This window comes from Cibotium barometz, chromosome 13 (genome assembly GCF_041138505.1).
Source record: "Cibotium barometz isolate CiBa-2024 chromosome 13, ASM4113850v1, whole genome shotgun sequence".
Classification (NCBI taxonomy): domain Eukaryota; kingdom Viridiplantae; phylum Streptophyta; class Polypodiopsida; order Cyatheales; family Cibotiaceae; genus Cibotium; species Cibotium barometz.
The window spans coordinates 46,535,964-46,549,294 of record NC_141058.1 but is presented as its reverse complement, the minus strand read 5'-3'; the positions used below and the strand labels follow the sequence as shown (position 1 = coordinate 46,549,294).

Sequence of the window (13,331 nt, the reverse complement as noted above, 5' to 3'; positions counted from 1 at the left end):
CCCACGGCTGTGTGGCTGGGCTGCAAGGCGGCCAAGGCCAGTCCACAAGGCGGCCATGTTTAGGCCTATGGGCGGCCAGCCCAAGGCGCACAGGGCAGCCAGGTGGGACGGCCAACGAGCAACAGGCCAGGTAGCCAAGCAGCACGAGCGAGCAACAGGCCAGGCAGCCAGGCGGCGCAAGCAGGCCGAGGTGATGGGCACAGCCAGATCTGGAGGGGATTCCCCTCTCTCTATGGCGCAGGTAGGCAGTCAGGAAAGCAAGCGAGTTGCTTTCTCAAGCAGCAGTTTTTTTTTTTAAGCAAGGGTTTTTTTAAAAACTCACCTGGGCATTAAGGAGGAGGATTTTTTTTAAAATTTTAAGCAAGGGGGTTTTTTCCTGATCAGTCCAGCAGCGAGTGGGTTCCCACGAACCCTTTCTTCTCTCGAATTTTTTCTTTCCCTTGTCTTGCAAAAGTTTGGACTGTTCTTCACAGATTTGGGGGTTAAGTTTTGACTTTCATCTCAAGGTGAAACAAGACAAGCTCGTATACGGAATAAAAGGTGTACTTGCACGACTCGATGCACATGCTTTGTCGTATCCTTGATTTGAACCTGCATGTTAAGAGGTATGCATTCGTACCAGACACATGCTATATATGGAACGATAGTAGAAGCATAGTATTGTATCTTTTTTTGCTCGTATATGAAGTTGTTCTTGGTACACATAGGAGTTTCTACTCCAAGAATTTTGTGGACATACACACACGAGTTAGTCATGGACTTGTACCATGCAAGACATAGACCTAATACCCTACAGATATTGGAATGACCATTGTTTTCATTGTTGGGCTTTGATAGGCAAGACTTATCTACATATGTAGGATTGAGGAACAGTTGACCACACATTGACACTGTGGCTACACAGATATTTGATAGAGGGCATCTAGATTAAATTTACGTGTTGGGATTCATTGTCAGATTGCATGACAAGATGGTTATGCGACAATACCCAATATGTATGTTTTCAGCCTTACAGTCCTTAAGGTTTTGATGGTCCTCTACATAGCAGGAGTGTGTACAGTTCACGCTATTCCAAGTATACCCACCTATTCTTATACCAAGACTATTGAATCATGGTTATTCAAGAATTTGCATGATGCGCATAAGTTTTTGGAAGCAAGTTTTAGTTTCCAAGATTTTCTGGGTTTAGACGGATGCTTTGACTGGGATGCTGGTCAAGGTTATTCTTCTTTGTGTACACAGATGATGTCTAATCCCTGGACCGAGTTCTTCCTTTTGAGAACTTGTTTCAGTTTGTGGCACATGGTCAACCATTGGCATTTATTGTTTCTAATAGATTGTGTCAGATCCACAAACTGGTGTTTTGTAAGTTAGACTTCCTAGATGACGGAGGACAGATTGATGATCTTTTCTAGAAGATCGGTTCTTCTCTTGTTTGGGAAGAGACTACTGTTGTGTTCCACTTGGTTCAGGCTTCAGTAGTAAGTTCTGGGTTTTCCCAGTTTTGTGGTTTTTTACAAACCAGATTTATAGAGGACATCAAGATGAAAGCATGGTGGTCAAATGGAAGATACTTTTGGTTTCGGGATAACTTTTTAGGCCAGTGGTTGCTTACTTCTGGTACTGGTAGCATTGTCAACTTAGAGTTACCCAGATAATCCATTTGCTCCGGATTAGGCTTTTGTGACTAGGAATTGACGCTCATGTGATGTTACTTGAGCAGGTCGATCTCTTAGTTAGATTGTCCTTGAGACTATTGGTTTCGACCAATAGAGGGTGTTTCTCTAGTGTTGCGAGTGTGACAACTTCTCCTTGAGTTCTTTTTCTTGAGCTCAAGAGTGAGCTCTTTTGAGGAAGGGAAGTATGTCATGTGCACGCTAGGGACAGGCAGATTGGCGAGCTAAAGTATGATATGTTGTGGGCGGACATGTGCTTTTGGTCCGCTATTGATAGCGTGTGCTTTTTGGGCGTTCCTTCCCTATTTATTGGGGGGAGGGGTACCAGTTGGGCACACACCGACGGATGGAGCACAGTAGTGCAAAGCGCGTGGAGCAGGAGCACCATCGCACAAGAGGCCGACGTCCTTGGGGGACAACCCCAGGTGGCAGAGGACATCGGACGAGGACAATGGCACGGCACTCGCGAGAGCATGACGCTCTAGCTCATGGCTCGGTGGGGACAGCCAAGTCTTGTGGGCTTGCCCACGGCTGTCATGGTTGGGTGGCGAGTATGCCTGCACCCAGATATGTTTCTTCCTCTTTGCTTTCTAGCGTTAGGGTTCGTTGCTTTGTCTTGCTTTTCAGGGCTGTTTTGCAGATTTCCCTCACGGAGAGATCTCCGGATTTGACCTCTTACCCGTACTTGTACCCCGTACCAGACCCTATATAGACCCCCCCAGTCCCAGCACCCCCCTCTATGCCCGACAACTGCCTCTCTACGTGGAGACTCTCTCCAACAGCTCTCTGCAGCCAAGCTTTGTCTAGCAGCCCTCTCCAACCAAGCTCTCGCAGCCAACCCTCTTGTCTTGTGGAGGGGGTGTCCTACACTGCTCTCTCTCTCTCTCCCCCCTCCCAATGTGAATAGACTTAAGGAGAGAACCCTTCTCCTTTCCCCAGCCCTCTGGTTCAGTTTCCAACCAGCCCTTGATCTCAACTTAAGGAGACACTCTACTTTTTGTACCTCCCCCCCCCCCATAAAGAGACTTAAGCAAGTACACTTTTACTCTAAAAGGTGGTTTTCACGGGTGAGTCTTTTGCTCATAAAGTGAGCAAACGGACTCCAAATTACAATCCATCTGGAGCGTTGAGTTTGCGATTTCGCGAGCTACGAGAGAGTGGACAATATGGCTCCTCCTTGAAGATGCCAAATGCTACCTTGAGAAGCGTGCACGACAACGACACAAGAGAATGCTCTAAACACGGCCCCAACTCTTCCCTTGGAAATCCCTCGAAGAGGAAGTGGCCAGGTTAGCTCAAAAATCATTTACAAAGAGATTTTTGAATTAATCCTTGATGTTAACACTAATTAAGAAAGATAAAGAACACTATATTTTTTCTTATTTTAAAAATATCAAATTTCTGATAGAATTATTATTTTCTCAAGAAGATAATGTAGTTTCTCGTATCTTATGAGATTAGGTTAAACTATTATATTGCAATCTTGCTTAAATTAAAGTACAGGTATAACCCCATTCCTGTGCTTGTGTAGCCGGGCAGCGATGTTAACGAGAACCGGAATCGGCCCAAGGTATCCCTCCTACCATTAGGAAGTTATAACTCACCAGTCTGTTGCCTAGTTTTATGGGCCAGGCTAGTGCGGTAAATAAGCCCACCCTAGCGCGTAGACATCCCTCTCAAGGGTGGGAGAATCAAGCGACGGAACCTAAGAGAGTGATAGGCTGGCTTGTGTTCTCGCCGACTACCAACGACGAGGTGTATGGTCCCGTAGGGATTGCCTAGTCTATGGAGACTGAAAGGCCGAATTCTAGATTATCGACAGAAAAAAACATCACATCGAATAAAAGAGGCTGGATCTAACTGTAGTTGGATTTGAACCTTTGTAATTATTATGTTTATTATAAGTGCTTTGTTTTCTAGTATTATTGTATCACTGTTTTAAGTTAAGTGGTTGTTTTAATGAACATCGTGTAAGATCCCTAATTAATGAACTTGTCTATATATGTCAGAGTGTGATAGGATTAATCAGAAAACAAAAATGATAGGTGAGTTGGATGGAAAGTGGGAGGGTGGATCGCCCTAACGGCACCATCCTATGGATAGATGGACTTGATTAGTCAAGTAGCTTTTCAACAAATCTAATCAATCGCACTACACTAGGTAAATAAGTCCCTGGGCAATTCTATTCTAGAGAACTAAGTCAGCGGCCGTGCCTCACATACATGGAGGAAAAGACATTGCTTCTAGAAATCAAGGATAAAAGTTGCCCAGGATAGATCGATCACTCTATGGGTGATTCGATTTTTAGAACTATTTAGGAGACCACGCTCCCCTTGCGAGTTAGAGCTAGGTCTTAGCTTAGTAATCGTATCCTCGTATCTCTACACGGTTGAGGTGTCAATGACTACGAAATTCTTTTAAAGGCTTAGTAGACTATCTTAAGGATTCCCCTTTTTAGGTTGGAGACCTTACAAGCTTAGCTCTCAATTGGGTGCTAAACCTAACTCTAAAAATGTCAACAACCTTAAGGCCACTAACCAATTTATAAAGAAAGTTGATTAAGCGAGTCTACCTCAATAAGTAGGATGAAAGTGCAACACACCTCGGCAACAATAATAATGAGCACCTTCTCGGCCCAGGCCAAAGAACATTCAAATTTCACACCGCCTTGAGGTCATCGAACAATTTATAAAGAAAGTTAATGAAGGCTACACCACCCTGGGAACCTACAATATGTCCATTAAGATAGATCTAGTGTTAATCAATCCAATAAGTCCTCTGCATGGCCCTTCAAATTCCATTTCATGCCTTCACATCCATAGCACATGGATGGACCATAGTCCCATGTAGCCTGACCTCCTGGAGGGCTCCCAAAACAAATGATGTTGCATCTGCTCTGAAGCCTGGCATCCTCTACAGAGAGCCACCCAGTGTGTGACATGTATTCCTCAATCACAAGTGAGTTACATTCAACAAGCTTACCATCCCCAACACTCCCTAATGCTTCACTCTAGTCAGCTTTCAGACTCTAGAATGTCTCAAGGCTATCTTACCTTAAGCCCTTCTACTTCTGTTTTCACATCACCATTCTCGCACCAGTCCAACACACACACAAGAGAAACACCAGCAGAAGAAAATAGCCCTAAAAGCACCCAGTCCACTACCACAATCTCTCCAAGTTCCCACAAAAAAGGAATTCCTCTTTTGCGAATGCTGAATTACAAGGGAGCAAAGTTTTGGTCCAAGGTTATTGCAATCCCTCCCTCACATCAAATGGTGTATTGATGTGCTCTTTGAGAGCAATGCTGCCACCTCCTCAATTGGTGAGCTTGCTCAAGTATGATGACTCCAGTAGGTGTATCCTTCTTCAGGGAGTCAGTCACACAAGGCATACACAGTGTGCAGGCTTTCCATTAGCCAAAATACAAAGATGCTCCAAGGCATATCTTATTGCAGGTAGATCAAAGAAGACTTCCTAGCTAAACTGTCCAAAATGGATACTAGCCTCCTATTCTACCCCTTAAATTAATCTTATCCCCCATGTTTTTTCTCAAAAAATATATCCTCAATCTTCTTCCACTGTATAGAATGCGTCCACCTGTCAGTTGAAGCAGTTTACCATTGGCATAACTGTCATAGCTGAGCCAGCTCATTACCTGGTTTGCTAATTCTATACCGATCGCTGTGTTAACTCTTAAGCTTTGATTGCTACTTTCCTTGCTTTAGTAACTGGTGCATCAAATCTCCTAATAGATTATGCACATGCTTGGTGTCAGTGTTAGGAATAGATAGGAGAAAAGACAATAGAAGGATAGGCATCATAGAAGGAATGAAGGACAAGGCGGAGAAATGTAGTAGCTCAGAGATCCTTACTGACTTTTAGCTGTCATCAAAAGAACACCGTTCCAATTTACCCTACCCATTACCACTCTCCCCTGCAACATCACATCCTTGATAAACACCCATCACTTCGAATTTGCCTATCTTCCTAAGTGTTTCTCTTAAGGCTCTCCTCAACCTGCCGCTTCCTCTCTGTAGAGACAGGCGGGTGCCTGCACACCACACACACACAAGCACGCTCGCACACGCATGCACGCGCACACATAAAATGTTATCATTGGCCTTACTCGTAACCCTTCAAGAGAAGGACACATGAACCGATTTTTCAGTTGAACAGAACTAACCGTAATTGGCTCCTCTGCTTCCAGTTCACCAACATGGTTGACAAGCATCTCACCAAATTCTCCAATGCACCAAACTGTTACTTGTGCAAAGCTTTCCTGATTGTGTTTATCAAGGTCCAAGGCAATGAGATCATGATCCCAAATACTTTGAGGACTTGATAGCCACAATGTTTCAAGAGTCTCACCTGTCCATTCCAATCTTGAAAAGCACAATAAAGAGATCTCACAGTGTAACCCTGCAAGTCAATAGCATTGCTAATAACCACCACCAAAGCATTAGTAACTGCATCTGTTACATAGCTTCCTGCCTGCAAAAGAACACGCATTTGATCATTTTATGTCAACATTACATTTTATATACACAAAACACCTAATGAAAAACTGCAATTTCTGCTAGCCTCAAAAGAGAAGCAATGGCCAAAGCTATAGCCTATGGAACAATTAGTTTCTTAGTCAAGAAAATACAGTCATTCAAGAAGAAGAAAGGGGGGGCGCTGGAGGGGGAGGGGGAGAGAGAGAAAGAAAGAAAGAAAGAAAGTTACATTAACGTCTACGGAAGACCCCAAGGGCCTATGAGACCAAAAGTAATACAATGGTACCATGGATATACTGAGCCATGGAAAACTGAAAGAAAGATATATTAAGCGTCTCCTAAAGATCCAATGGGCATATGAGACCAAAGTGATACAATAATGTCCATGGCATATCTCATCATGGAACGGAAAACAAATCACTACTATCTATCTCATTGGAGTGATACAAAACTGTCCATGGAAATCTCATCATGGAATACAAGGAACATGAAACTTGAGAGAAGCATCAGCCCCCACTACATCATAAGTTAACCCCACCCCACCCCCCCCCCCCCCCCCAAAAAAAAAGAAGAAGAAGAAGAGTGAAAGAATACCCATCCTTGCTTAAAATATGAATTAAAAGGATGCTTTCACTGCATGTGCCAACTCATCAGTTACCTTGCTTTTGCAAGTCTACACTTGAAATAAAGAGACCAGGAGCATACCTCCGCCATCACTTTGATCATCTGGTCTATATACCAAATTTTGTCAGGGGAAAACCTACAAAATGCCAAAAATTAACATATCTGTAACCAAATTGGAAAAATAAAAAGGCCCCAGTAAGAGTTGCAAACCTCAATGAAACATGAGGTTATGAAAGTTGTTTAGCATTTGACAACTTACTTGTCCACGATAGAACAGATCTTAGCAGTCAGAACACTCTTGAAATCAGAGTCACTTGTCTTCAGATATTCCAGGAGTTCCTTTGTTAATGCTTTCACATTACTTTTGTTGACCAAGGCATAGACTAGCTCTAACGCTCTTTTACGGATTGATATATCAGTGTCCTGCTCACAAAACAAGCAAACAATAATAATAATAATAATAATAATAATAATAAGCCACCTAGAGAGAAAAGCGAGTTCTGACCTCAACCTTGATAATAGTCGGCCACCCTCAGGCACATTGAGCTGACAGTTTTATACCTTTAAGACCAACACACATACTTTCACCTTTCCACTACTTGAAATGACGGTTCGAAATAAAAAGGCCGGCAAGGTAATTTTCTGCCACGGGGGGGGGGGGGGGGGGGGGGGGGGGGGGGGGGCGGGGGGGGGCGGGGGCGGGTACACATCAGGGTTCCAAAGAAGCTGTCTCATAAGTTGCTTAATTGATGACTTCAAGTCGCCTTACAAGCATGTGTTTATGGGGCAGCATTACAGATGTAATGTGCATATACAAGGGAATAGTGGCCAGGCAGTTGAATTCCTCCTCTCCTAATTGGAGCTGAAGGCAGAGGCGGTGGTGATCAAACACAAGAGGAAAGGAAGACCCCTCTGACGATTCCATTTGACAAACGAGATGCTGTTAACAAGATGGAGCACTGATCCAGGTTCAGCTACTGGAGCAACGCTATATATGTATCATGCTTCAACTTTCAAGAGGGAGATGCTGTGGCTTTCTATGAACCTTTTGCTCTGCAGCTTGACTTGTAGCTTGTACAATTTCAGCTCAAGATAACTGACCTGAATTTAGGGTTTTCATACAGACAAACACCCTGGATGCTTGAATTAATGGACTGAAGGCTGCCTGGGACTGTTGCTCTGCAGATTTTTCCCTTTGCTGGCCGCCTGTTGGAGATATGGAGCCTTGTGTTTACCTTCAACACGGCTGAAGGTGCTGCTGCTCTTGCTCTTGACCTTCTTCTGACTGTGTTTCACTCTCCTTGGCTAGCCCATAGGACTGAGAACAGTATGCAACACTTTAGGGCATGAGAGATGCTTGCTGTTGTCCCCAGCCTTGCCTTATATAGGCTATGGTGCTGGCAGACTTAGCTTGACTAAGAGGATGATCATCGTCAATGCCTAAACATATGCTGGTCAGCTTTGGGTCATACTTGCACCCGAAAAACTTGAGCATTTTGAAAATTTGTCTTTCATAACTTACAGTTCGTTGTGTAGAGGACAGGTGTGACACAGCTAGCTAACCTTTGATCAGATGTACTTGATCACTTATCTACTTTCCTTGTGAACCCAACTACATGTTCTGATAAAACAAAGTGAAATCGAAAAAAGTGTCATCTCGTTTCATAGAAGCGCTAGTAATAAAAACAAATTCAGCAAACTGAAAGCCTAGGGCTAAAGCTCAGTCTAAGACAGAAAACTAGACCCCTTCTCGCAAGAAAATGCTTTCTTCTTGTTTCACAAACAGCCAAGCAGCTGTAACAGCAAGGCATTATAAAGAGATATAATATTGCTTTTTGATTCTGAGACTTAGACAGATAATAATAGATATTTTATAAATTTTAGATGGAAATTGTGTAGTAAATATTAGACAATAAAATTTTTACTGGGTAAAGAGCTAGAAAAATTCTTTAGCAGGCCATTACCAAGAGTTCTGCTGATAAATCTTGAGTTCAAGCTACGCATGGTACATTAGCAAGATAAAAATTAGAAACAAATTATTCTTGGTGACTTTTGTAAAGGGTGAAATTTTGGGCCAATGTAAGTGACCATTAGGGCACCTAGGTGTATGTTGATTGTAACCTTAGTCAATTAGACCTTATTAATAAGGGGCCTGCTTAGGGATAGAATGACGGGTGCATGATCGGAAGTAGTGCCTGCTAGAATACCAATCATGCCACCACATCCACAAGCCCACTCATCTACATAAAACCGGTCTAATCTGGATAGGTTAGGGCCTGTACTCCTCCTGTCTTAGCTCGTTGGTAGTAGCCGACCAGCCAAGGGCTTGATTAAAGATCTCCTACAAGCCACTTTGATTAGCGAGCAAGGATGTATCTCTGATATCTAATTCTTCGTAGGGAATAACTACATGCAGGTGGAGTTTGACTATGTTGCCTTGGTGGACCATGTCTATTTGCAAAACCCCATAGTGTTATGCAATGCTCATGCATACTTCACTCAGTGGCACCAAGAGACGCACAGACTCCCAGGGCTACGTCCGAACTCCAGTAAATGCCAAGGGTCTTGTCCCCTCAAATCCAGAATCAACTCCTCCCAAGCCGAGTACTCTGTGCCTGAAACTGTAGCCATGCCACCTCCGAGTCTGTCCTCTGCCAACCCTATCATGTTGAAACCATCGGGGTCACAGTGTATCGGGAATCATGCTACAGTTGATGACAGCAAATAGGGTCAAGAAGACCCTACTACGTCATAGTTCATATAGTTCTTTGAGTGTATCCTGAGCAGACCTAAGCTCCATCACCAACTGTGAGGCTTTTCGAATGGGAGGAGCTGAGATATAATGCAAAACATTCATAACCTCACTCAAAAGCACTGCAAGATGTCAAATTGTTGAAAATAGGAGAATGGACAGCTCTTCACCAGGATGCAAGATCTGTGAAACAATTATGAGTCTGGATTGACTACAGCAGGCTAAACAGCATACTGCAACATCCTTATTGGAAGCCCTACAATGATACACACAGCTTTAGCTGCCACTTACTGCTGCCCACAAAGTTTGAGAACCCAAGGCAGCATCCCTATGTATAGGGCTAAGGGCCGCCCAATCTCGCCAACTAAGCTGCTTGCCTGGCTACTGGCTGTTCAGGACCAGCTCTTTTTCACACTGGAATGGCATCTTCCCAACCCCCAGCTGACTGGCCTGTCCCATGCTGGTTACATGGCAACGATACCGCTTAAGTATTTGAAAAGTTAACACATTCTATGCTATTTGATGTGCCAAGAAATTCTAGAGGCTCTGTCACATTCCAATTGGCGTACTTTCATTTTCATGTCCGAGGCATACACTAGCAAGACAGACCCACAGATCAAGAAGATACAATTTGTAACATGAATTCAAGCAATCCAGCTATGCAGTCACACTAGACAAATCGTTGGCATCAATTTCTGAGCACTAGGCCCTCTTTACTTTGTACCACATCAAAAAAGGACTTCAGTGGCACCGTTAAGACTTTGGCAATATACCCCCAGTAAACTCCCAACAAGATAGCCCTTGTTAGAAAACCAATGGGCATAAGAACTCAAATGAGTAAGTGTGAAAGAAGACATACAACTCATCATTGAACCATATGATTCACATCAGGCATCAGGTCTACAAGATATGGCTACACAAGTTCTAGTTCAAGTTCAAGCTATGGCAGCCTTCAAGTCCAAGTTCTGTATCCAAAGATTAGCTCTTCGTAACTCTCCCAGTATCTTGCATGCATCCGTGCTCATCAGATCACCAAGCTTGCTGGAAGTAATGACATAGTTGAGGCATCTTTGACACTAAGACACTTGTAGCCCATATTTGTAGCTCGTTGTAGCTGCTTATGCCTGGTACCTTATGCACATGGGTAGTGATAAATGTGTTAATAGTTTGTTAGGGGGTTTTGCACAGACAGATGCCTTTGGGATCATATCATGTGGTGGATCCATGGGTGAATGCAAGAAGGGTTACATACTCTATTCACCTGGGTGATCAAGTGTTGTTTGTGGGAGATGTATATATAACCTACACCCTAACTAGTTACCATTCCAAGTGCAAGTTGATTGGTGGGTAAGAGAGTTTTTCTTGGGGTTAAGAAGCACTAGCTTGAAGAAAATCAAGAAGCTGCTGTGTGGAGATAGCTTTGTGCTGTGTGCGTGTGTGTGTGTGTGTGGGGGGGGCGGGGGGCGGGGGGGGGAAGGGATTTTTCTCTTTAAATGGATAGTGATAAGACACATGCACGCCTAGTTGTGTTGTTTCATAGAATGAGCGCACTGGCCTTAGGCCCAAGATCCTCCCATAGTTACTGTTTTTTCACTGCTCATAGGCGCTTTTTTCTGCCCGTAGACAATGCTGTCGAGTGAGCACCTAGTGGGGGTTTGAACTGAGGACCTCCCTGTCCCAAGACAAACACTTCACCACTTGAGCTACCACCTCATTGGCGAGCTTATGTATTTATAGGTGCAACCATTTAAAGACTGAGGAAATGAAACGTAGTCATGGTTTTGTTTAAATCACTTTAAACAAAACCATGACTACGTTTCATTTCCTGAGTCATGTATGTATTTCTAGGTGCAACCATTTAAAGACTCAGGAAATGAAACGTAGTCATGGTTTTGTTTAAAGTGATTTAAACAAAACCATGACTACGTTTCATTTCCTGAGTCTTTAAATGGTTGCACCTAGAATTAGCTCGCCAATGAGGTGGTAGCTCAAGTGGTGAAGTGTTTGTCTTGGGACCAGGAGGTCCTCAGTTCAAACCCCCACTAGGTGCTCACTCGACAGCATTGTTTCCCCCAAAAAAAAAAGAAAAAAAAAAGAAATATAAAATAAAGTGATAATTGTTGTCATGATGGTAGGAGGATACGATCAGTTGGTTCCCCCCCTAAGGTGCGAGATAATAGATTTCATTTTCATGTTTGTACACTTTAGGGGTGTGGTGACAGGAGAGTAAGTGTGACACATGGCACTATTGAGGTTGGACCCCTCATTATCCTTTGTAAAAAAGGTGTGTACTTGCTTTCTTATCAACTAATGCAACTCATGGAAATTTGTGTGCTTCACCCTCTCTGCACTTGAGCAACGTGACTCGACTTTCTATGCTTCATTGCTTGCTCTAAATTTAACCCTAAACCTACAGTAGTATTAGAGCCCAAGGTTCAGCTTGCCTTCTTAGCCCAAATATTTCCGTACACACATTGAAGACCTTTAGGGTTACACAGACCTAAGCTAAGTTAAGGATGATAGAAGATCTCCATAGTGCGTGCAATAGGGAGAGAGATGTGACTATAACTGAAGATAAGAGAGCAAACATCACATGGAAGGAGGTAGTGACACTTGGCTAGGCCAATGACATCACTACTTATCACACTCACACACAAAACAGCAATAAGAGGTTGTTCACACACACATACTCATTTGCTCATATAAGTTATAAGGGATGTTCACACACAAACATAAGCAAGGGTATACGTGGATGATGGATACACACACAGAGACTCCGAAATACCCAACACACGTGCAAGCCCATACCTGTGCATGCACACGTGCGCTACTCCGTACACAGACCATACATCTGTATGTGGCCATAACTGCTGGCTTGCTCATTGTACCCATTGTACCGGACTACACATGCATCCAAATGTACCAGCTGTACCAGACTATACTTGTGTACCCGATTGTACCTGATATGTACTCTACTTGTACCAAACAGTGGTCACACATACAATTGTGTCCCTGCTGCAGCATCAATTTGAGTGCCTGCAGATTGGGGATTTTTGTGAAATTTGGGGTTTTCATCAAAAATTTGGGGCTTTTATCAAAATTGAAGGTTTCTTTCAAAAGTAAGGCAACAAGAGTCCGGGACCTTTGGGGGTTTTCGAAAAATTGAAGAATTTTCCACAAATTGGCTGCACAATCAACTTTGATAGTTGCAGAATCATCGATTTTCGTGCTTTTTTTGGAGCTTTATACCCGTTCTGGGTAACAATTTTAATTTCTACAGTTAATTTTATCTCTCCAGGCATTGGATGCAATCGACTCTTGTACAAAAAGAAGGCAGTCTGCATCAATTGGGTTTGCCTTGAGTGCATTGGTTGCACATTTGGGGATTTTGCATTGCAGGACACAGTTTGCCTTACTTGGTTACTTGATGCCTTCAATGATTACTTGTATGCATTATGACCCAACAAGCAGGAGATGTATTTGAAGTTGTGGCATAGGAAGATAAGCTTAACGGGAACAATTACTCCTTGTGGAGCTTTATGATTACGAATCTCTTCGTTGTCAAGGGCTTATGGGGCTTGGTGTGTGGTGACGATGCTTGTCCACCCACCGTACAGCCAGTCACTCCTCCCAAGAATGTTTCTCGGCCGGTAAGCTGGCATAGAACAAGAGCCTGCACTAGCACCAACTCCTACTCAAGAACAAAGGAGCATTGAAAGCCATGTATCAAACACGAAATGAGACTAGAGTTGCATACTTGAAAAGGCAGCTAGACATTTCTC

The 13,331-nt window shown here is 43.4% G+C and overlaps 1 protein-coding gene across 1 annotated transcript in view; it reads right to left on the bottom strand.

Annotated features, from left to right (window-relative positions):
• The window catches only part of LOC147632750 (AP-1 complex subunit gamma-2-like), a 76,243-nt gene that overhangs the window by 11,579 nt on the left and 51,333 nt on the right, over positions 1-13,331 (bottom strand). Inside the window, exons 8-11 of the mRNA XM_086807599.1 lie at positions 7,057-7,220; positions 6,879-6,933; positions 6,046-6,168; positions 5,861-5,956 (exon numbers count right to left, since the gene is read on the bottom strand). Of these exons, the coding sequence (XP_086663725.1) occupies positions 5,861-5,956; positions 6,046-6,168; positions 6,879-6,933; positions 7,057-7,220 (438 nt within the window). The remainder of the gene's footprint in view (positions 1-5,860; positions 5,957-6,045; positions 6,169-6,878; positions 6,934-7,056; positions 7,221-13,331) is intronic.